General features: G+C 32.7%; 1 protein-coding gene across 2 annotated transcripts; it reads right to left on the bottom strand.

Moving 5' to 3' along the window:
• Nucleotides 1–867: 867 nt before the first annotated feature.
• On the bottom strand, nt 868–24,915 carry LOC134712661 (baculoviral IAP repeat-containing protein 3-like). 2 transcript variants are annotated; one of them, XM_063574413.1, is made up of 8 exons: nt 24,812–24,915; nt 21,540–21,644; nt 18,894–19,064; nt 11,474–11,527; nt 8,015–8,070; nt 4,775–5,146; nt 3,588–3,851; nt 868–2,714 (listed from the first exon to the last, which is right to left on the bottom strand). In XM_063574413.1, exons 6-8 carry the CDS (start codon nt 4,946–4,948, stop codon nt 2,535–2,537), a joined length of 618 nt encoding a protein of 205 aa, XP_063430483.1. In that variant the 5' UTR covers nt 4,949–5,146; nt 8,015–8,070; nt 11,474–11,527; nt 18,894–19,064; nt 21,540–21,644; nt 24,812–24,915; the 3' UTR covers nt 868–2,534. The 2 variants fall into 2 exon arrangements, with proteins under 2 accessions (XP_063430483.1, XP_063430493.1); XM_063574423.1 differs by lacking the exons at nt 18,894–19,064; nt 21,540–21,644; nt 24,812–24,915 and adding an exon at nt 14,220–14,348.
• Nucleotides 24,916–25,830: the final 915 nt, after the last annotated feature.

The raw sequence follows: 25,830 nt of genomic DNA, 5'->3' as shown, positions 1-25,830 counted from the left end.
TAGTGTTTGTGATACTAATTTTCAAAATGAAGTTAAATTCATCTGAATTGTTGGTGCACATTCATTCTCTTTTTTATTGGAGCTGAACCCTTGTTAAAAGGTGTCAGACCACCAATTAAAAATCCTTATCTGTTCAACCAAATTTTGCAATTTTCACAGCTTTCTAAATATTTTACCTTAAGTTTAACTTCAAGGAAACCAGGTATATCCTGAATTGTACATGTATCACCTTTCTACATGCCAATTTTCAACTAATGTTTAAAGTCTTGTAACAAGGTAGACAGACAAGACAGGTACTACCAAAATAACTCCCGGTTTTCTGGAAATCTGAATTTAGTGTACTATGTAGCGCATTAATCCTGAATTTTTAATGCAAACTCATAGGCAAGTGAATTTTGGCTCAAAATGGTATAAATATATTTCCCTTTCACCAAAAGTTTCATTTTTGCAAATTTGTTGGTTAGTTTAAGTAAACAATGACATCAAAAGCACTATTTTGTGTCAAAGTAGGACTACTTTTACATACGTTCTAAATTGGAGGGAGTAATTGGTGGTCTGACACCTAAAAAGAGTAGTAACTCAAAATTTCAAATGCATCTTCCTAGATTCAGTATTCAAACACTAGTGCTATATTATCTTGGAGCAGAACATTTGAGATAGTTTACCACTTCTGATTTTAGGCAGACGCCTTAAGAAATTGTTGCTAAAGCAAACTGTCCAAAAGCCTTGCGAATGTTAACACTTGATCATCGATGATGCATTGAACTGTTCAGTCATACTATTTCATCCAAGTTTAAAGGAAATCCGTCAAAAAACAAAGGTGCTATCCAGGTTACAAGCATAATGCAGGTATAAAAAAGATAAATATTTGTACAATTTCTTTTATATGAAATCATTTGTTTCAGCTATAAACAAACAAAACATAAAGACTAGATAAGTATTGTTATGGCTATATAAAACATGGAAAAGACAAGTATCAATCAAAACATGCAGTAATGGCATACTATGTACATTTTATTAGTCTAATATTTTTTTTATAATATACTGGTATCAAAACATAAATGCTTCAAATATGTACTTTACAAATATGAAAAACTATTTTCTTAACCATGGACTGCAGTTTATTAATATATGTATAAAAATACTATTATGCTGTTAACACAATTCGAGGTTCCCAGATGAGTGAGAAAAAAAAATGGCAGATGCTACATCTTTCAGTATATTAACCAAAAACAGCAAAATTGAAATTCAAGGATAATTTGTCAGAGCTGCAGTTGAAGTTGCTTTCAGGTACAAGTAGATATTGTATTGCTTAGTATCTTTGCTGTTTGACAGTTATTAATCATATATCTTTTGTACTCCCAATAATGTCTTAAAATCATCATTTCAGGGGCAAACTATATAATTTGTCCTTTCCCATCTATATTCTGCATGGTTGTAAACACTGTCTTCCTAATAAGATGTGGCAACTTACTTTGATCGTCCTAATCAAATAAAGGTTTCAATACAATAGTTACTGAAACAGCAATTTGCCATTTCAAGGGTAATATTCCTCATAAAATTTGACTATTTTTTGTTCTAGTTTTACAAGGACATTAACCTTGTCAAGCTTGATATTTTTGTCATAAATATCATGGTCAATCTCTGATTTAGTTCTAAATAGTAGCCAAAAAAATTACAAAAATGGAAAAATTATTCAGAAGCAATTACTCTAAAATGAGTCAACTGATTAAAACAAATGTTATTGGTGGATTTCAAAATAGTTCAATTTATAAATGTAGACAAAACATAACTTTTTTGTTTAAAATTGATGAGATAAATTGGTTAATAATATGTTATATTCGCAGTATGTTTTAGGTACTAGCATCTTAGAAAAAATCTACATAAAACATCATCATTTTTAAAAAAAAAATTCAATGTATAGATTCCAGTAAAAAATAAAACAGAATCAAAATATATAAAAAAGAACAAACTTTTAAAGGTCATTCAGAAATCATAATATGCTGCACAAATCTTCAGTGCTCACAAATAGAATAAAAAAAACCACACATTACAAATCTTATGACCTTCTGCTAACAAAAAAGCAGGGGTCAGGCAATATAAAACAAGGTATAAATCATCATGTCAATGTAACATTACTAAATGTGATATCATTCTACACAGTAGTATAGAAAGTTGAAAGTATAAAACAAGGAATAGATGCAGCACAGTCTCCACTCTTAAAGAGTTGGGTAAAATTATAAACTTAGTTAATAAGCAAAATAAAAATATTTTCATTATGTTAATCTACTAGAATATTGTATCCAACTTTGCTATATATATCATAACAAAAACTAACAAGTAAAACATGATTTAAACCATCATTTTGGTAGTTCTGTCCTTTTAACTACATTCTGACAATCATTCACAATGAAAAAAATGTTACACTTTAGTAGATAAAAATAGGTTCATAACAAAAATATTTGAGAACTGCACTGTTCCATGCTGATTTTAAAAATAAATATTAGTTGCAACATATCTTAAATAGCAGTGTTTTAATCCAGAAACATTTCTTTGACATCCTCTATTGTTCCCCTGCACTGCGGGCAATCCTGGCCCATGCCCTCTATTTGCAGGGCACACTCTAAACAAAAAGTGTGAATACAAGGAACAATCACAGCATTCCTTTCTCTATCACAGCAAATGGAACACCTTCTATCAACAGGCACCAAAACCTGAAATATAATTATTGTCAAATTACTCGTATTTATATTCTGAATCCTCTAGATTTGCAACAATGACTGGTACATAAATATAAATGGTTTTAACTTTAGAAATAAACATGTATCATGAAACAAACATACTACAGCTCTGATGTATTTTGTCATTTCCACAGTCCATGTTGGGCTGTCCACCTCAGTCTACTCTGTTTCCACCTAAGACTGTGAAATATTGAATGCAGAAACTAATATTTTGTTTCGAGGTTTTCAAATTATTCAATAGTAGCAATTTTGATAATTACAAAAGTTGATTGCACACCTATTTCTGTGGCAAGTTTCAGAAAGATTAGCATTTCCAAGTTGTTGTCTAGAAAACCGTTGATAAAAATAATATCACAGAAACAAACATAAATAATAGGTTGTTCCCACTTTGTCGGGTGCAACATAATGCAAAAGAAACAGTAGAAAAAAATTGTCAACCGACTCCAGTCATTCATGAGAAATATCTATAAATCTCACAACTATGATGGGGGACATAATAAATACATGCTAATTTATATAGCTTTGCATATTTCTGCTACTAGCAGTGAAGTATCTTCTTGACAGTTGTACCCTACATTCCATAGCAATAGTGTCTCTATATTGTCAGAAAATTTTTAATTCATTTTTACTGTCCCATAACAGGTAAAAAATTCTCAGCAAGCCTCACACTCCTATTTTTCACTAAAGCTTGTAAGGTCTCAGCTATTTACTTTTTTGTCATTTGCGATTTTTAGGTTTGTTGCTACTAGTATTTGACATCCATTGAACAGACAAGAGCTCTGTTATAATGAATTATAAGTGATATGTATCATGTGTTGAGTTGCAGATGTCTAAACAAATACTTACAGTAGGTGTGCCAGCAGGCACATGCATAATGGAGTCTGTCCAAGTTGCTGTTTGTGTCTGAGGAGTTCTTGTATCCATTTGGGATTGAGGAGAATTATTAAAGTTTGTCCAGGAAGTCTGCATTTGATTTTGTGGAGTCATAGCTGTTGGTGAACATCTACCAGCATTAACTGTATAAGGACTAGAACTTGTTGATGCTACAAGACCTGGATCATTTCCTTCATCTGCAGATGAAGAATCTGTCACACAAAATACATCAGCAATCTGCAATAAAATTATGCAAATTTTGGAATTATGGTACATGTATCTTTAAACTGGACAATGTGTGCAAAAACGGATGTCCTGCTCTCTAAAACATCTGCTTCTAAATCACCTGTTCAAAATTTAAAACATTTCTTAAATGCTTCATTAAATTTCCACAAAGGAAAGGTTTAATGAAGTCAATGTTGTTTTTAAAAACTTCAACCACAGACTTTACCAACATGTTGTTGGCAAAAATTTGCATCTAGAATATATTTTGTCTATTTTGATTACTAATCAGGTAATATAACAAGTACATTTGTCATTAATTCTAAGTATATATGTCCTTGTATATAATAAAAAAATTGCATGAATCATGATTTCCATTTCCTTCTTAAATACATATCAGATGACTAAATTGATACTAGATAACATGTTGCACCTCTGACATCATTATATTTAATTGTAATACATAAAAGCTTAACATATTAACCATGAACTTGGATGACATAGAACATATATTTTTGTTTTTGATAATTATTCTATGTTATTGTTAGTTAATTATTCTATGTTATTGTTAGTTTTTAAACAGCTACTAGTATGCATAATGCACAATATCATGACCATATTTACATTTTCCTTAGCAGTTTTTAGTACCTAATTCAAATATTTTGCAAAAATAACTGCCAATAGACTGCCAGAATAACTGTGAAGGATTAGAAAAACTGCTAATTTTTGTATATGAAGTAACTGGTTAATTTTGAATGGTTAAGAACTGCTAGGCAACTGAAACTACTACATATGTGAGATGGGAAGGCTAAGAAACTTCCAAGCAACTTCTTTCCACTTTACTTGGGATAAATTAATTAACTTTTGATAAACTGAAAATACATGTGAAGATGATGTAGGTTTAGACAAATAATCATTCTTGTTTCTTACAGACCTACCTTCTTCCTGGTTAAAAGATAAATCCTTGACTTCTGGGTGGAACATCGTACTCCATACTCAAAGATATTAGTAAAGTTTGGTATTTCCTCCCCATGGCTGTTACCCAGCTGAGTTACCATGGATGACACTCTTCCCCTGAAGTTTTTTCCATTGTGGAAGTAAAGATTTTCCATTATTTTCAGTGTTTCACCATAATTCGAGCTTGATGGAATAGTTAAGTCCGATCTGGGTAATTGTTGAGTTGTACTACTTCTTACTTGTTTGAATTTTCTGTCAGCTTAATCGTAATGCATCCATCCTGTAGATACACTTACAAATTGGGGCATTTTAGACTTTTTTGAACTATTCCTTGATTCAGAAACAGATGTTACCTGTAAAGATACAAGACATCACATATATTTAATGAATGGCTATTATTTAATTTGAATTTATTGAACCATAAAACTAATTGTTGACTCTTCACATTGAATAATCCGCTAAGCGGATTACGTAAAATGTGAAACGTTTAATATTAATATTTTGACAATAACAACGTGCACACATGTTGGCATATGAATACACAACGTCAGAGTGGGCGTGTCGCCATAAAAATTGACAACATTGAAAATAAAACTAATAATTTTAACCAATCAGAAGACAGTAAATATCCAAAATTTATTTATTTTTATTTAAATTAGAAGCTATCTACACTTAAATTTCACTCTGTATGTATCGTATCAATTGGTGTTTCTATCTTATTGCAAATATGATAATTTACTATAATGATCATGCACAGGAACTAGAGGCTCCTAGCAGACTGAATATAATAGCTCATCTGATATCTATCTGCACTTCTAATAGCTACATTAATGCCTCAGGGAAATATTGGATAGTGCCAGACTGCCTAAGAATCAGGCAGTGGTGAAAACATGACCAAAAAACCCCACCCAATTTGACATTGATATCAGTTCATAATATGTAGTTATGCACAAAAAAAAACCCCATTCATTTTCATTTTCTGTTCTGGTAATAGAAGATACAATTTGGTTGAAATACACTAGGAATTATTAAATAAGGGGAGATAACTCTGTAATTAGTTATCATTCTAACCAATTTTCTTACCAAGTTATTTGATATTACCAAACACACACAAACGAAAGACTTATACTTTTTTAACTCAGGATGATGGTTAGTATTAAATAGCATGATTAGCTCAGTGGGTTTTTTCTAATCATGTTTTAATTTTTACCTAAATTGCCCGATTCTTACAAAGACTGGCACTTAATAATCTTTCTCTATGTACCGTATCAACTGGTGTTTCTATCTTATTGCAAATATGATCATTTACTATAATGATCATGCACAGGAACTAGAGGCTCCTAGCAGAATATGATAGCTCATCTGATATCTATCTGCACTTCTAATAACTATATTAATGCCTCAGGGAAATATTGGATAGTGATTAATAATCTCTTGAAATGAGTGTTGGTTAGTGTATAGACAGGTATATACTATGAAACTAAGAGCGAGGGTGGTAAGATGACAAAATAAACGGACTTAAAGTAGGCAATTATTAAATTGCAGTGAAAGCTTTTCATTCTTGCTAACATTTTTCAATTTTATATAAAAACTAAAACTATGAAAAATTTTAAAACATATAGATAGTTTGCAGTAATCATGGTGGTAGATCAAAAAGGGTGTGGTGGAAAACGTCCTTTTTGGGATGATCAATAATTTTGAACGAGGACATACAGTTGGACCCCTCCCTCTTTATCATGGGTTGGAACCCCTTTTATAAATGGATGGATCTGCCCTTTGTATGTACCCATAGGTACAGTGTCTAGTGGATAGTTTACATGAATGAAATATCTGTCACTGGACATTAAGCAGCCAATAATCAATCCATTGATGACAAAATAGATCAAATTTCTTTAATTTCCATTCACAAAGACCATGGTATACTCTCATTTTGTGTACAAAGTATTTGTTTTTATAACTCAATGAATAGTTTTCATTATACAAGTTATGTATATATATACTTTATTCTGAGTAATTCTTTAATTTGTCCACATTTAGAAGAAGTTTACTTATTTTCAATTGCTTCCTGGAAGGCAATTCACCGACATATTTTCTGTATGCATAGTGACCTGAGCTTTACCCTCCTCGTAAAAATCCAGTGATTGCAATACGCATGGATCTGTCATTAAAATAAACAATTGTCTGATTGTACATATTAAACATGTGCTCAATACCCATGCTTTTTGTTTTTTGTTTACTATAAGGTGACAATCAGTAAACTTCGGCTTAAAAAACCTGCATTTAATGAGCAGCCATATTTGCTAAATCATAACAGACAGAGAGAAAAAAAAATAACGATTATACGATATATTTGCGTAAAAAAAGAGAAAAACAGAGGAATAAGTTTATGATATATACTGTACATGCATTGGTTCAAGAATTGGATAAACATTATTTTTCACCACTCTCTCGTTTCTTATGACTTTAAAATTAATAGAAGGATGTTTAAAAATTAATTTGAAAACTAATTGCAAAGTAATTAGTTTAATTTGGAACACACAACATATTTCTCCAAACAGCATGCAGTAGTATTATACCATACACTGAAATCTTATCCGTGTGGTCATTCATGCGTAGTTACTTAGTACATGAAAAAAGTATGTACTTTGAAAATTACAAGGCAAATTCAAGCAATTTGATTTGACGAGGAGTTGTAAATATGAGCTAAAAAGCCACCAACTTTTAATTTATCTCAAATAAATGACCAAAATTAGGTGAACAATTTTCCAGATCCTTGCATTTGGTCACTGCCTCTATTTTTAAACATTTATTATTAATCACTTTCACTATCAATTTGTCTGCAATGTATCATAAATTTTTGAAGTAACAATAAGAGAATACCAGGAACAAGAATGTGTCCACAGTACACAGATGCCCCACTCGCATCATTTTCCATGTTTAGTGGACTGAAATTCGAATAAATTATCTACTTTGGCATTAAAATTAAAAAGATCTTATCAAAGGGAACATGTATACTAAGTTTCAAGTTGATTGAACTTCAACTTCATCAAAAACTACCTTGACCAAAAACTTTAACCTGAAGCAGGACAGACGGACGAATGAACAGACGGACAGATAAATGGACGGACGAACGGACGGACAGACCAGAAAACATAATGCCCCTCTACTATCGTAGGTGGGGCATAAAAAATCAAGCCTTACTAGTATTATCAATAACTTACAGCTTTTCTTTTTGCAACTTTTAAGTTTTCTATAAAACTGAGTAACTGTTGTGGATCTAAAATAAAGAAATACATGTTTTTAAATTCATCATTTTGTGAAAACTAACATTATGTATAAGCATCTGACATAACTGACATTATTAGGAAATGGATTCATTGAGTCATCATATAAAAAAAATCACATTAATTTTTAGAAGAAAAAAAAATGAAGTATACCTGCTGACCGTCACAACTTGTGGGGGGTTTCCCCCTTGACAGCTCATTAAATGAAAATTTTAGAATAGCACTCTTGGTCACAATTTTTTACAGGATATTTTTTTAATAAAAGAAAATATGTATATGTTAACGCAGATGCAAACACTGGTAAAATATATCATGCATTATCAGGTCAAGAATAAATTAACTAGAGGCTCTTAGAAAGAGCCTCCAGTACAGAAATTGCTAACAAAAGCACATAAGTTTCACATGTGAAGCACATGAGATGCAAGTAGGAATTGTATGCAAATCAGGTTGCTCATATGTGCAGTTTGGTAGTTCATATGTGCCCACAAAAATCTAACATAATGCTCACATGTGCAATTCAAACCTCAGGTGAGCTTTTATCCTCCATGTTAGTTTTAGGTTTAAGTTTTATACTTTGAAAAGTTTTTCCATTCTTCTAACCATTCAAAACTATAACCTACATCATTGCTCATATGAGCTTTTTCAAAATGACATGCCCAGTCATGTACTTCCTGTAAATTCAAATTCAAAGCATGCAATACATGCATTAATTGGAGGGAGATGGATATGAAAAATGTTAAGCCCTATGTGCTATATATTTGAAGAAAATGGCATTGTTGAAATCTGATAAAACCAGTGTGGCTGTTGTTATTTATTTGTAAGTTATCATTTCTATTTCATTATGTTCATTTTTGTGTCAGATTTTGAAATATATTACAATTTTAAGTCCTTTATGGAAATATATATGCAGGTAACAATGCTTCAAAATAAGTACTACATGCATATAGATTTTTCCTTTTGAAAGTTTTTAATACAGTACTTATTAATCATTTTGTACTAAACTTGCAAGTCCCTCTATTAGTTTTATTATGTAATGTTATGTTTTAGTCATTACCCTGACTATTGTTTAAATAAAAAAAAGACCAAATGATATGAGAATCATAATTAACTGACAATAATTAAAGAATAACTCTTTTAACATGATGTATCAGTTATTTTATTTTCAACTGAATTATTTAAGTTTTTCATTTAAATTTGAAAGATATTCCCATTTTGAAGCAGCCATTTTGTTTTGGTCAACTATAACATTCATGTGTGCAACATGTGAGCAACTACCCAGTACTCATATCAGCAATCTAATAAAATGCACATGTGAAGCAAAGCTCATATGAGCAGTCGCACATGAGGTTTTTATCATGCAAATTATGTTAGTTTCATATGTGCAATTCTTTGCTCACCAAATGCTCACCTAATTGGCATGTTAAAAACCTCATATATTGTGCAATCATGTTTAAGTTTCTAACGTGAACATCTAATGTGGAACTTATGTGCAACATTTTAGCACTTTTTGGTAAGGGCTGTGTCACTCACCTTGGTCTATGAGTATTAAACAAAGGATACAGATGGATTCATGACGAAATTGTGTTTTGGTGATGGTGATGTGTTTGTAGATCTTACTTTACTGAACAATCTTGCAGCTTACAATTATCTCTATCTATAATAAACTTGGCCCAGTAGTTACAGTGGAAAATGTTAGGAAAAATATACAAATTTTATGAAAATTGTTAAATAATTACTATAAAGAGCAAGACTTCTTATGGGGCCCATGGCTAAAAATAGAACATAGGGGGAAAATGCAGTTTTTGGCTTATATCTCAAAAAGCAAAGCATTTAGAGCAAATCTGACTGAGGAAAAAATGTTTATCATGTCAAGATCTACTTGCCCTGAAATTTTCAGATGAATCGGACAACCCATTGTTAGGTTGCTGCCCCATTAATTAGTTATTTAGGAAGATTTTCCAGTTTTTTGTTATTATCTTGAATATTATTATAGATAGAGATAAACTGTAAACAGCAATAATTTACAGCAAAGTAAGACCTAAAAATAAGTCAACATGAGAAAATGGTCAATAAACCCCTTAGCATGGTGGCCATCTTGGTTGGTTGGCCGGGTCATCAGGCACACTTTTTAAACTTGATACCCCAATGATGATTGTGGCCAAGTCTAGTTAAATTTGGCCCTGTAGTTATGGAAACCAAGATTTTTGCAAAAGATTACTAAGATTTACGAAAATTACGAAACATTCATGCTATGTTTGGTTTCATTCAATTCAGTGGTTCTCTAAAAGCAGACATTTGTATGTATTTCCCATAGGGTCCTATGTTAAACTTAGTGCCCCGCTGGCGGCCATCTTGGATGATGGATTGGCTACAAAGTAACAATACTTGGTCAGCACCTCATAAGGAACATTCATGCCATGTTTGGTTTCATTCTGTTTGGTGTTTCTTAAAAAGAAGTCATTTGTATGCATTTCCCATAGGGTCCTATATTAAACTAAGTCCCCCGCTGGCGGCCAACTTGGATGATGGATCTGCTACAAAGTAACAACACTTGGTCAGCACATCATAAGGAACATTCATGCCATGTATGGCTTCATTCCATTCAGTGGTTCTCTAAACGAAGTCATTTGTATGTATTTCCCATAGGGTCCAATGTTAAACTAAGTCCCCGCTGGTGGCCATCTTGGATGATGGATCGGCTACAAAGTAACAACACTTGGTCAGCAGCTCATAAGGAACATTCATGCTATGTTTAGTTTCATTCTGTTCAGTGGTTCTCTAAAAGAAGTCATTTGTATGTATTTTCCATAGGGTCCTATGTTAAACTAAGTCCCCCGCTGGCGGCCATCTTCGATGATCCGACCGTGCACGGGCTGTATAGCCAGTCAAGGTAGTTAAAAACTTCCATTTGTTGTTGTCTTCGATGATGGATCGGCTACAAAGTAACAATACTTGGTCAGCTCCTCATAAGGAACATTCATGCCATGTTTGGTTTCATTCTGTTCAGTGGTTCTCTAGAAGAAGTTCAAAATGTAAAAAGTTAACGAAGACGAGGACAGACGCCAAGTGGTGAGAAAAGCTCACTTGGCCTTTCGGACCAGGTGAGCTAAAAAGTAATAGAAAAACAAGTCTTTGGACAATTCTCCCAGGATAATAAAGGCCAGATCTATTTCACCAGCCGTGGACTTACTTTCCTGGTAAACTTGTCCTTGGCCTTTAATATTCCTAGTAAAGTACAGACATTGACTTGATTCCCTAGGGGAAAACGTATAACGGGCAAATTCCTCAACGGGACCATATTTACTCCTCCAGTAAGCTTATTTGAGATGAATCGCACATTTTAATGAATTGTTTTACATGAGCAATATTTGTATGTGTAAATAGCTTCATACTCACTTGGATTTTCACTACTTGTACTAGCTGTAACTTGGTTTGATGAATTAGCAACATCTGCAAAATCATGAAACATCAACATAAAACAGACTTTTATTTGAAATTGGAATTACTATAGGATTAAACACCTTTTTAAGGGCGCTCACAAGTCTAAATCAAATTTTTTATTTAATATAGGATTTTGCCATATATTTTTCTATAAATGAACTTTATCATATACTTAGTAGAAAAATTATGTGAAAAAAAAGGGGTCACCGTTCATTTACGCTCACAATCTGCCTTCGAAAGAAGCATACGTTTTTGTTAATGTCCTTTTTTCTGTTGAACTAATAGGGGAAAAAAAAAAAATTACAGAAACTTTCACAATTATTTAGTTTATGCACAGCTTATTCGAAAACAACATTAAAAAAATATAGGTCACCTATGAGTTATAAAGATATTTCAATTTTAATGCCAAAAAATGGCATTTTTTGCACCAAAGGGAGATAATTTGGAGCTTTTACAATGAAATCTACATTTTAAAATTCACCTGGGCCAACACGAATTGATTTTTTGGAATGATGTTTGTACCACATGATAAAGTAACAGCTTCTTAAGGTAATCAATAAAATTTGTAATGAAAAATAAATGTTTCAATTTTTTTTCTGAAAATCTTATACATTTGTACCAGCAAGCCTCCTTTAAGGAATTTATTGGTGTATAAACGCGACCACTTCACTCACAAACAAATGTCCGAAGTTTTCAAGTTTAAATTACTTACAATTTTTAGCTTTCCAAAAGGGTTGGAGCGCTTCATTGTTTCATACTTTTCTTTTAAGTAATATGTAATTTATGTTGATGTTTATGAGAAGGGGACTATTTGTCTTGCTGCATTAACTCATACATGTCATAAGCGTAACACTAGTATTATAAGCCTGTCTTAAATGGGACATATTACACAAATGTATCATGGTATACTAAAGTTTGTCCATGAACACATCCTACAACAAGAGGCTGTCACAACGACAGCAAACCGGATTTATTAGCATTTATTTGTGTCCTGGCAATATCACAAGAACCATTACTGAGATTGATGAAAGTGAAAATCGTCAAATACAAATTTGACCTCTATTTTGTCATTAGTATCAACATATTAAAATTTGAAAAGCTTAGATTGAATGGTTCCTGAGTAAATGCAACAACGTGTATGGAAACACCATTTTACAATCTTTCAAGAACCATAACTCCTGAACAGTAAAAGTCAAAATCGTCATTATTGAACTTAACATCTATTTTGTCATCAATAACAACATATTAAAATTCGAAATGCTTTGGTTGAATGGTTCATGAGAAAATGCACGGACACAACTGGAAACACCATTTTTCAATCTTTCAAGAATCATAACTCCTGAACGGTAACAGTCAAAATTGTCATTATTGAACTTGACCTCCATTTTGACACCAGTAACAACATATTAAAATTTAAGAAGCTTTGGTAGAACAGTTCATGCGTAAATGCACGGACACGACTGGAAACGCCATTTTTCAATCTTTCAAGAACCACAACTCCTGAACGGTAAAAGTCAAAATCGCCATTATTGAACTTGACCTTCATTTAGTTGTCAGTAACAACATATTAAAATTTTAAAGCTTTGGTTGAACGGTTCATGAGTTAATGCACAGACAACATTTGATTGCCGTCCGCCCATCCACCCGTGGAGCATCCCCATATCAATAACCGACATTTTTGTCAAAAAAATCCGGTTAAAAACTCAAAATTGCCTCAACATCTTAACAAAACAATAGGATTGATAGAAGAAAATTTCCTTCTGATTTTCAAATTATATGGTGGCGTCATTTAGAGATACCAAATAAACTCATCATACTAAAAGTTATGCCAAATACAGCTAAGGTAATCTATGGTATTGTAATGTTCTGGGGTTTTCTTGTCAGGATATACACCCGTAAGTACTTTTGTGGGCCTCTGGTGAAGGAAGTTATAATAAAAATCATAATGAAAGTTCTTTTATTGTATTATTTCTATTTAAACAATACATCAAATTAATACAGTCAGGTTCATGATGCAAAATACTTTAATAATATAATTAGCAATACGGCAAGGTGCATTACTTGCACAAAGTTTAATAAAACAATTGCTCGGTGCAAGAAGATCAACTTGGTGCACGGCATTCAAATACTCAGCGTACTGGGTGCAGCAAATCTACTTAGTGCACTGCATTCAACTTGAATTCTCAGCGTACTGGGTGCATGCAAATCTACTTGGTGCACAGAATCTAAAAACTATCACCAAAGCAAATCTACTTGGTGCATGGCATCAATAACTATCACCAAAGCAAATCTACTTGGTGCACGGCATCTAAAAACTATCACCAAAGCAAATCTACTTGGTGCACGGCATCTAAAAACTATCACCAAAGCAAATCTACTTGGTGCATGGCATCTAAAAACTATCACCAAAGCAAATCTACTTGGTGCACGGCATCTAAAAACTATCACCAAAGCAAATCTACTTGGTGCACTGCATCTAAAAACTATCACCAATACAAATCTACTTGGTGAACTGCATTTAAAAGAGACTGCTAGCTGCATGGAGGTTGTTGGAGAGAAGCTCAACGTAAGAACAATGTGTTCCATATTTTATACTACGTGTGACGTAATACACAAGTTATTCATAAACAAGAACATGTAATGTTACATTTGGCGCGTTATACTGGAACTAAATAAAAACACATACAAAATGAACAATTACACATATAAATAAATTTGATATATAGATTTAAAGAAGCCAGTATATAATTTTAGGTCAAAGTAAGCTATTTCTTCTGTAGAATACGAATCGCAACACAACAACGGACATCTGCGTGTATCAAGTGTGGAAGGGAGACCACAGTAATAATATATATGCTTTCAAATCACCAGGGTTAAAATCATGTTGAACAACAGAATTTTAACCCTTGGTTATTTTTTGTAATAAATATATCGGTTTTCGGAGGAGATACCAACATACCATAAGAATTTTTAAACAGTCATCATACTTTAATCACTTTTTATTGAAATACGTCTGGCGTACTAAATGATAATCCTAATACTTTTGATAAAATAGTATTTAAACTACTGGGTCGATGCCAGTGCCGGTGGACGTTTCGTCCCTGAGGGTATCACCAGCTCAGTAGTAAACATTTCGGCGTTGACATGAATATCAATCATGTGGTCATTTTTATAAATTTCCTGTTTACAAAACTTTGAATTCTTTTAATCTACAAAGCTTCGGTTAATAACACATACAATGTGAAAATAATCGAGTCTGGACTCTTCTGGTCAATTTTAGAAATCTCCTTCTTATCAAAATATTTGTTAGAAATACTAATATTTCAAAACTTGATAACAAATCTCTATTCATTTGGTTTGCAAATGGTTTATAGGAAAGATGATAAAATTTATAACAGGTTTTAGAGGGGCACTAGCTACGAGATATATAAAAAAATCTCACTAAAATCTTCAGTAATATTTTTTGTTCAATCAATAATGAAGGTGAAAAAGTGAAATAATAATTCGCTTTTAGCAGCCAAAATGGTTCAATTTTGTCAAATTAAGTGAAGAAACATTGATAACAAGAAGTAATTGTAACGGGATGCTGTTACGAAGTCTCCCAAACAAAGCTCCCATAACTCCCAATTCATAGCTGTCCCATGTTCATTTGATTTGATTTTGTCCCATACAAGACAATATATGGCTCACGAGTAGGGATCTCCACCATTTACAAGTTTTCAAACAGGAGGGGGTGGTGGTGACCCCAGGGACTTAACCTACATTTCATTTGATTTGTTTTATTGTCCCCTACAAGAAAATATATGGTTTGGAGGTGGGGATCTGGACCGTTTACAAGATAATAGTACATTCTCAAATTGAACGGAGAGGGAATGACCCCCAGAAACTTCCATCAAATTTCATGTGATTTGTTTTATTGTCACATGCAAGAATATATATGGTTTAGGGGTGGGGATCTGGACCGTTTACAAGATAATAGCACATTATCAAATTGAACGGGGTGGGGATGACCCCCAGAAACTTCCATCAAATTTCATGTGATTTGTTTTATTGTCACATGCAAGAATATATATGGTTTAGGGGTGGGGATCTGGACCGTTTACAAGTTTTCAAACAAGAGGGGGTGGGGTGACCCTCTAGGGACTTCCCTTTTATTTCATTTGATTTGTTTTATTGTCCCCTACAAGAATATATATGGTTTAGGGGTGGGGATCTGGACTGTTTAGAAGATAATGGCACATTCTCAAATTGAACAGGGTGGGGATGACCCCCGGGGACCTCCCTTGAATTCATTTGATTTGTTTTATGGTCCCATTTTAAAATATATATGGTTTAGGGGTGGGGATCTGGACCCTTTACAAGATAAAAGCATATTCTCAAATTGAAGGGGGTGGAAATAACCCCCCAGGGACTCCCCCTATATTTCATGTGTTTTGTTTTATTATCCTATAATCATTTCTGAAGACTGCATGTATCTATCACTTACAGTTTTTAAGTTATATTCATTTGAAATTTTTTGAAAATAAAATCCCATAGGGTTCTATAGTCAACCCCTCCCTCCTTTCAACCCCCCAAAATACCCCTTAAGAGACCCCAATGCACAAACGAAAGATTGATGGCTCACCTAGACAAATTAGTCTACCATTTTATGAAATCCAAAGTCAATCTGACAAGCGGTTTTGGAGAAACGCTGCCGACAAGTTCATTTTTTAAAGTGGCAGAAGAAGAAGAAGAAGAAGAAGAAGAAGAAGAAAAATAATAATAACAATAATAACTGAGCAAAAACAATAAGTCTCCAAACTTTGTTTGGGAGACTTAATTACTCATTCACTTGCAAGTGAATTAGCCGACCTCAGAAAATCCGTATTCATGTGAAATTCAATTTAACACCTAGCTAGAGATTGACAACGCATGCATTATACATGTACAGGTTATTTAAAGAAAAAGAATCATTGTCAACAATGAAAGTGAAACTACGGTAAATCGTTTGATTACTGATTCGATCTATATAAAATCATTCTTATACGATTAACAACAATGATAAACATAAATTTTTAATCTATAAGATAAAATCAAACAGACCTATAAAAATCCAATTGCACGTGTTGGTTTAATTTATTCATATTGTTACAAGTTTGATCGTTTATATCAATATACAATGTTATTTCCATTGTTTTATGCAATGAAGGTTTACATATAATAGTAATGCTGCAGCTGATTTAATAAGTTTATGTAAATAAATCGAAAAAAAACTTCGGTTTCTTTATAGTACAATCTGAATAAGATTTGGATCTATTATAATTTTCATTCGTATAGTTCTGGACATAATATTCAATTTCAAGATGCTTGATGTATAGGGAAAACGGAAGTATTACATTTTCCCAGCATTAGGTTGGCCTTTTGTGTACCCAAGACAGGGCGAAGGAAGTCAACTTAAGAACGCTGTGATTGGATGTATTAAAGGGTACAAGTTATTTTTTTTTATTTATCTATTAATAACTGCAGTGTGTCTATTTACAATATAAATTTTAGAATCTATTGAAATATTTTCTAGTGAATTATTCGAAAAAGTTGCATAATTAGTAAAGGTTGAATCAAGTGCATTTGGTTACTATGCAATTATTCTAAAAATAGTAAAATCACGTGAAGGCCGCGTGGAGTCTGCATGCACAAAGCGTGATAGATATTGTTCGGAACCAAATTGCGTTCTGAAATTCTCTTGACTTTTTATTACTTTAACATATTCCCAATCATTTATTTATTTAGTATATTGATATATAATAAAGCCTGACGAAAGTTCATTCTGTTGTTTCGGGATTGTTCTTAAATACTCGGATACATCGTGATTTTTCAATCTCTAAATTCTGAAAATCAAGTGAAGGCTGCTTGGAGTTTGCATGCAGCAAAAAAAGTGAAACCTTTGGGGGAACAACGTAAAAGTAGCATGTTCTGACAGAATATTAGACTTAAGTGAAATGTTTTTGACATCTCTTTTGAAAAAGGTCAAAATGGCTGCCGTTGATATGGACACAGCAAAATTTGAAAAGTGAACCATTTACGGCCTTCAACAATGAGAAAATCAAATGCATTATATTTAGTTAGAATCTGTTGAAAAAATATGAAAAGTGAAGCATTTACGGGCTTCAACAATGAGCGAAACCAAATGCATTATATTTAGAAGTTGCTTTAAAAAATATGTAACATGAAGCATTTTCGACCTTCACCAATGAGCTAATAGCAACTGTTGCCTAAAGAGTGTTTCAATGAAAGTCGCGAATTTCTGTATTCTTCCCATTATGATGTCATTGGTCTGTATTCTTTATTTTTGTTTAATTATTTTGTTAAAATTTCTTTATACTTTACCACCCTATTAGCCTTTATTTTTTATATTGGGGTATAAAAGCGTATAGTATGCATTTACAGTTTAAGATGCCATAAATAAATTAATATAATTTCTGACACTATAAATTCTGTTAATAAGATATTTATTTAGGCGCTCCATATAAATAACATGATAAGAATCAATCAAGTTCATATGGACAGGTTACTCGGACATTTTTCTATAAATAGAGAATCAGGTGAAAGCTGCATGGGTTCTTATTATAGGACATTAATCACGACCAGGTCAAAAATGTTGCATAATTAGTAAAGGTTGAATCAAGTGCATTTGGTTACTATGCAATTATTCTAAAAATAGTAAAATCACGTGAAGGCCGCGTGGAGTCTGCATGCACAAAGCGTGAAAGATATTGTTCGGAACCAAATTGCGTTCTGAAATTCTCTTGACTTTTTATTACTTTAACATATTCCCAATCATTTATTTATTTAGTATATTGATATATAATTTATGTTTACATCGCTTATATAAATATGGTCATCTGTAACAGTATCAATTGATTTTGAATATTTCTGATTTGTCATTCCTCAGTAACATGAGACTTACATTATGTAACAGTTCACACAATAGTTTTTGATGCATATTTATTTGCACGTATAGATACCCATTATATGCATGTTCCTACACAGCCATTTTATTTACAAATTATTGTTGAACGTTAGAAATAATTTAATAAAACACATTTAAATCTAACAAAGTGTTCATCTTGGCATTTGATTTTGTATAGGCATTAATGAAAGTAGGATGATGATACTAAGTTTTGAAGACATGCTAGTCTAAATACTACTCATGAAGATAGTCAGTTAGATAAATTTGTTATATGGTGTGCTGGTGACTTAATACCATACATATGGGGTCAGTATAATATATGGATCATGATGGTAATTGTTGACAGAAGCTGACAAGTGCTATACCAATTTACTTCAACAAATATGTGTAGCCAAATAAAACATGTGGACGATATATATGTAAACTTACCATTTAATGGAGGTAGTGGTGGTGACCATATCTCATTTCCTTGTAATATCATGATGCTGGTATTTGGATCTAAGAAAAGAAAGCTATCTGAATCCACTTCCATACCATCATCATATAGAACGACCTTTATATTATCTTCTTCATAGTCATGAAGGTTGAACTTTTCCCTGCCTGTTAGAAATCAGAAAATTGTATTACAGAAGAGCATATATTATGTAAATGAGATTTCAATTCAAGAAAAACACAGATGCTCCACAGGACACAGCTTTATACAACCACAGTGGTCGAACCCTAAACAGTTGGGCCAAGTATGAACACAACATTTAAGCTTGAATGTTTGATACATCTCTGAATTTGGATTGTGATTAAGTAGTTGACACGTCATAGGTTCCTGACACAGAATGAATGCATGTGTGTTCTAATGATCTTAAATTATTTATTTTTTTGCTACTGAGCTATAAACTATGCTGTTGAACTAATACATGAAAAATAAACAAAAGTTAAGAAGCCAATAGACCATGACTGAAGGACCAAAGCCAAATAATCTCCATGGAAATGAGATGTGCCAATGCTCATATAAAACTACATACCAAATATCATTGACCTACAACTAATACATGTAAAACTAGAGGCTCTCAAGAGCCTGTATCGCTCACCTGAAACAACCTGGGTTTTTCAATTCATATAAAACTAGAGGCTCTCAAGAGCCTGTATCACTCACCTGATTCTACTTAGGTTTTTGATAGCATATATATATAAAAAAATATATACACTGTATATGGCTAAAAGTAACAACACAACCTCATAAGGATTGGAACATTCAGGCTATGTTTGATATCATTCAAAAGTCCCCCACTGGCAGCCATCTTGGATGATGGATTTGCTACAAATTAACAGCACTTGGTCAGCACCTCATGAGGAATGTTCATGCTATGTTTTGTCTTTTTCCATTCAATGGTTCTCTAAAAGAAGTCATTTGAATGCATTTCCCATAGGGTCCTATGTTAAACTAAGTCCCCAATGCTGGCAGCCATCTTGGATGTTGGATGGGCTACAAAGTAACAACACTTGGTCAGCACCTCTGACATAAGGAACATTCATGCCATGTTTGGTGTCATTCCATTCAGTGGTTCTTTAGAAGAAGTTTAAAATGTAAAAACGATGGACGAAGGATGCCAAGTGGTGAAAAAAGCTCATTGGCCCTTTGGGCCAGGTGAGCTAAAAAGCAAAAGTTTTAAAGTCAATAGACCATAATTGAAGAGGCTGTCCCAACAAATCTCCACGAAAATGAGATGTGCCAATACTTATTCAACTGCATACCAAATATGATAGACCTACCACTTGTGGTTCACCATAAACTAGACTTAATCACAAGCTAACACATTGATTGTTGACGCCATCACCGCCATCGACACCGCTGACGCTGGAAACAGCATACCATATATGTCTCGATTTGTGACATCGTCAAGGCGAGACAAAAAAATGCTTATTTTGGCCCTTTTTTTGCCCTAAATTCCTACACATTTGAGACCATAACCCCCATAATCAATTTAACCTTCTACCTGTGGAATTAAACATTGTGGTACAATTTCAGAGCAATTGAAATGCTTATACATAAGTTGATATCCTGAAAGTAAAAAAATGCTTGTTTTTTGCCCCTTTAGAGCCTGCAATTTCAAAACAGTAAGGACCATCAGCCCAAATTTCAATCCCAACCTTCCATTTAGGGTATTGGACCTTTTTATACAATTTCATAGAGATCCATTCACTTTAACTAAAGTTATTGTCTGGAAACAAAATAAGTCTCCAGTAACAACAACGCAGACAACAACATCATACCATTTTATGAACGAAAATTTGTTTTGCGGTCTTAAAAAAAAACTACACAGATTTGAAATTTGTATTCAAAAATAATTACACACAAATCAAATTAACCACAAGTAAAATGCGCAAAAATATAGTGTCCTGATATTTAGGTTCATTTGAAAAGTTGCTTTTAAACCATCAAACACTAATTCTTGTAATATTTATTGTGTAAAATTTGCCTTGTCAAAGTTAAAACAATATTGATCAGACAAAATACCATGATAAGTTAACATCTAACATGACTCTAACTACTAAACCTGACAGTTTTTAAAGAATGTATATGTATACTGTAAGATGCCTTTATTACTCTCAATTTATCAAAACTAAATATCTCCAAAATGGTAACAGCTATCTGTAAATTGTAAGATGTTTTGTTTTCAATTCACCAACATAGAATCAGGCAATTATGTGCACAATGCCAATGGATATATTTGAAAATAAAATGCAATTCTCAATTTGACATGCTTGAGAAATGGAAGTCACAGATACATTGGACTACCACAATTCAACTCTATCAGGATGTGTTGACCTTTTGAAAGGTCACAAGGTCATTTTCATCTTTTCCTAGTAACTTTTTTGAACAAAAGTTAGAGAGTAAATAATGGTTCTTACAATGTGTATTGAATTTCAAGGATCTTCAAGGGCTACCATTGATATGCTGTATGTATGCATCTACAAATATGTTATAATATCTCTTTTTTTTGTTTTCTTAATTTAGATAGGAAAAAGTTGACAATTGAAAAACACTTAATAGACCACGGTATAAATATATATACTTACATTTGATGATAAGTTGGTTGTATGAATCTGCTCCTAATAGCTTTCGAGTTCTTCTATTAGAAGAATAAACTTTCAGTGGAATCTGACTCTTTTAAGTCTACCATCCTAAAATAAATAACAAACTCCACTAAGTACTACAACTTGACACAAAACCAACAAAATGACTACACAAAATTTGTTAAAAATACCTTTTGACATAATAAGTCATTTACAATTAGAATTAGAAAGAGGGATAATAAATATTAAAGGTTTCTCCCTGTTTATCTTTTACAGATATATACATGTAGTTATACACAAGGCTGCAGAAAAATTTATGCATATTAAGTGGGGTTGGAAAAATTTGGAGTGATAATTACAAACTATTTACTTTAATGATAGAGGTAACACGTTTTTTTACCAAGCTCATCAGACATATCATATTTTATGATCTTTATGTAATTAAATCTTGTGAGCATAATATATCCACAGTAAACCTTGTATATTTAACCTGTACTTCTGATAGTGATACATTTAAAAGGTGCCTGGCCTGCCTTTTGTCGATTTCATGCCACCAAAACTTGACCAAGTGAAAAAGAAAAAGTACATGTAAGTCCCTGTTTCCTGGGGTTGAACACAAGCAAATCTGGGGGTTCCCTTATGACAGTTAGTACCCAACTTTTCATGACTTAATTGAGCTCAACCTGTTAGATTAGAAAAACATAATTTGTCATGTTTGTCAAAAATAAGCGATTTGAATCGCATTTGTATGAAAAAAATAATCTGCCAAGCAATAAAGCAAGGAATTAGAGAACAAAAAGTTTGAAAGAGGACATTTTCCAGAAAAAAAGAATGTCAATTTTAAGTGAAAAGAAAAGAAAGTGTCCATGCATATAGAAAGTGGATGCCCCACTCAATCGCACTATCATTTTCCATGTTCAGGGAACCGTGAAAATGGGGTAAAAGCTAATAATTTGGAATTAAAACTAGAAAAATAATACCTTAGGGAACTTGTCTACTAACATGACTAAGTTTCAAGTCGATTGAAATTCAACTTGATCAAAAATTACCATGACAAAAAATTTAAAACTGAAGCGGGGCAGAGGTGGAATTGTAACGGTTTATTTCTTCCTCTGTGATGTTTTATCCTGAGGATGATTTGTCACGGTAATTTTTTTCCAGGCATGGTATTTCACAGGTAGAATTTTTCCATAGGAGTGAAAATCTATCTGTGTTATGCGGGTAGAATGTACCGGTATATATTTGCCGTATCATATTTCACAGAACCTTGTGAAATATAGTCCCATTAACTAGTAATTAAGTTACCCGCAATCAATATATACCTGACTTTAATTATAAAAGGTTTCACAAAGGTAGAACAAATTTGTATAATTTATCAAAGGGAGGTAATTATGAGCAATTTATATTTTAAAGATATTAATATAATATATTCCTGAATCTATTTCATAGTGAAATATTTCCTTGAATCTTATTTTTTATATATTATAGTTTATATAACAAGATGACTTACAACATGAATTTTTAATAAGACAGATAACATTTCACAGGTAAATACTATCCAGCTGTTAAAGTTGCTTTTGTTCCAATATATTGCTATGCTATAATTTATGATCTGATTTTCATATAATCAACAACAACATCTTTGTCCCCAGACTATTTATATAGTTAAAAATATTATCATAATCAAATTCTTCCATTACTGTTAACAGTAGTAATGCAACTATATTTTTACCTTTACATTTTAATTATATTTGTACTAAGATCTGAAAACAACTCACTTTTACATGTATTTCACTTACCTTATTTAATCATGATATTATTTCTGGTTTTCTTTCTTATGTTTAATGATAATTTTCTTTTTAAAAGAATGATATTTACTTGATTTATTTCAGGAACTTTTTTCAATGATAATTTGTGAAATAATTCCCATTACAATACATTTAAAAAAAAACAGGCTTAATTCAAATACACAATTTTTATTTCATAGTATTTGTAAAGTATAAGTTTTTTCTAATAACTATTCAATAAGTTAACTTCCCAGATAGAATTTCACGGCAAAGGAAAAAATATCTCAGGGAAATGTTTTCCTCCAGATAAAAAAATAACAACAACTACTGTGACATTTTTTCCTCCGGATCAAATTTCACCCGGATATAATTTTGCTTTACAGAATTAGATAGGGGACCAGGGGACACCCTTTTCTGCAGTACAACTCTAAATAATTATCAGTACTACATGGCCCAAGACCATTTATACCAATGTGGTATACTTTTTGTAACTTTTCTTTACATTTAAAGTACATTTAATATATATGAAAGAATAATTTAGGCTTTAAAAACTTCAAATTGGCTGAGAAAAATGCATATTTATATAAGGCTTCCCTGAATTGGAAAATCTCTATTTTCAAATATATGCTTATATAAATTTGACTTTGGTATAATTACAGTACATCTATTCTGATAAATAAAATGAGTGTGCAGATGTTATTTATACTTAATATATATATAATATTCAAGAGCATTTAAACAGGAATTTTTTGCTAAATTTAAAATTTTTAGGCCAAAATCTTGACAATTGAAGAATTTATTTAAATAATTATAGGTCAAAAATAAACACCCAAATGTCAATACTAAAATGACACCAGTTTCTCTTGTATGACAAATGGCCATGAAACTTGTCAAACTATCTCATTATTGCCTAAGCTTAGGTTATGAAAAGCTTTATAAATCTATAAAGATTGGTCAAGTCTTTCTGTCCTATTTATAGGGCCAAGGACACAGTTATCGTCCTTTGGTTACGAATATATAATATTCCCTAGTGTAGACAGTGTATAACTTGCATGTTTTATTTAATACACTTTCCCAATTTATTTCTTGATTTTAAATGAATCTTTATGTGAAGTAGTGAATTGGTCCAGTTCTAAAAGGTCAAAATTTATCATGTCTGAAGCTGTCAAACTGAATTTTAAACCCCCTTAACACAGGCACCTTAACACGTAATTGTCAATATTTTGAGTTAGACCTGGTAGAAGTTTTTATAATTTTATATTATTTGTCTCACTGGCAGTACACTATACTGTAAAAAATCTTTTCGAGAAAGAGCTGGTGCGTTTAAAAAAAGTATTACCGGAATGCCGCGTTGAAAAATAAATATTATATTTTCCCGCGCTATGCACGAAAAAAAGTCAATTATACCCCCTTTATTTAATTTAGGCTAAATGGCTGGTCCCTTAGGGTCGTATTCCCCTGAATTAGCGCCGGTTTGCCTGTACTTACCTGCCCGAACAAATTAGACATGATCTGATGATCGATCAACAGAAATAATTCTAGGGGATGACGTCAATAGAGAGAAGAACGTGTAGAAATCACCGAAATGGATCGAAAAGTAAATACGATTTGATTGGGTCAAAGCCATCACGTGGTAACCTAGCTCCTATGGATCAGGTGGATTTCATGGGGGGGTGCGAGGGTCCATGACGGATCATGGCGTCACGTCTACTGTTAATGATGATCGGTCCATTTTCAACAAAACGCCACAGAAAAGTCCTGCGTGCGATAAATTATTCGATATACCATGCAGGGACCTTCTATTCTAAGTTAGTATAGAAACTGGGAAGGCCCTGGTTATAAATACGGTTAACTATCGAGGCGACCCTAGAAAGGGGGCCCATAGAAGGTGAATAAAATCCATAACCCTAAAAGATTTTGTATATCAGCGACGTCATGACACGAACTTCAGGGGCGGATCCAGGACCTAGATGTCGGGGGGGGGGGGGGGGGGCACCATGAACCATTTTTTTTTTTATGTATATGTATATATATATATGCGAGTGTGAGTGGGTGCTAGGTTTGTTTTGTTTGTTTGGGTGTTTTTTTGTTTTTTTTGTTTGTTTTTTTTTTGTTGGGGGGGGGGGGGGGGGGGGGGTTCAGATATCATCGTTTCTATATTTCGATATGTTTTACGTTTTTTACTTTTTCACTTTACTGCCTATTGATCTTTATTATATTCGACCTAAACATGCATCAACTATTTGCCACTGGACGTTTAACAACCATGCAACAATAAAACAATATTTTCTTTATATTTCATCACCACTATATTATTTCAACTATATTTTTTGGCCTCGCTTCAAGACTCACTTTTTTCACATTATTCTAATATCTGCAAAACACCTTCATATCTTCATGAATGGTGACCTTATAGCCTCATACGTGTACGCGGTAATTGAAAAAAGAACAATAAAAACAAATATAACCGCATGCTTCGTCTTTTAGAGAAATGTATAAGTCCTAGA

The sequence above is a fragment of the Mytilus trossulus genome, chromosome 1, assembly GCF_036588685.1.
Source record: "Mytilus trossulus isolate FHL-02 chromosome 1, PNRI_Mtr1.1.1.hap1, whole genome shotgun sequence".
Classification (NCBI taxonomy): Eukaryota; Metazoa; Mollusca; class Bivalvia; order Mytilida; family Mytilidae; genus Mytilus; species Mytilus trossulus.
Note: the sequence above shows the minus strand (reverse complement) of the source record. Positions and strands in the feature narration are given on the sequence as shown.

What these genes read in the sequence shown, in the direction of transcription:
- LOC134712661 (XM_063574413.1), bottom strand. Translation starts at nt 4,948, where the DNA reads ATGGAAAATCTTTACTTCCACAATGGAAAAAACTTCAGGGGAAGAGTG. An exon ending in ATCTTTTAACCAGGAAGAAG is followed by an intron (nt 3,852 to 4,774) that starts GTAGGTCTGTAA and finishes ATTTTATTGCAG; the next exon opens with ATTGCTGATGTATTTTGTGT. An exon ending in TGCCTGCTGGCACACCTACT is followed by an intron (nt 2,715 to 3,587) that starts GTAAGTATTTGT and finishes ATTATATTTCAG; the next exon opens with GTTTTGGTGCCTGTTGATAG.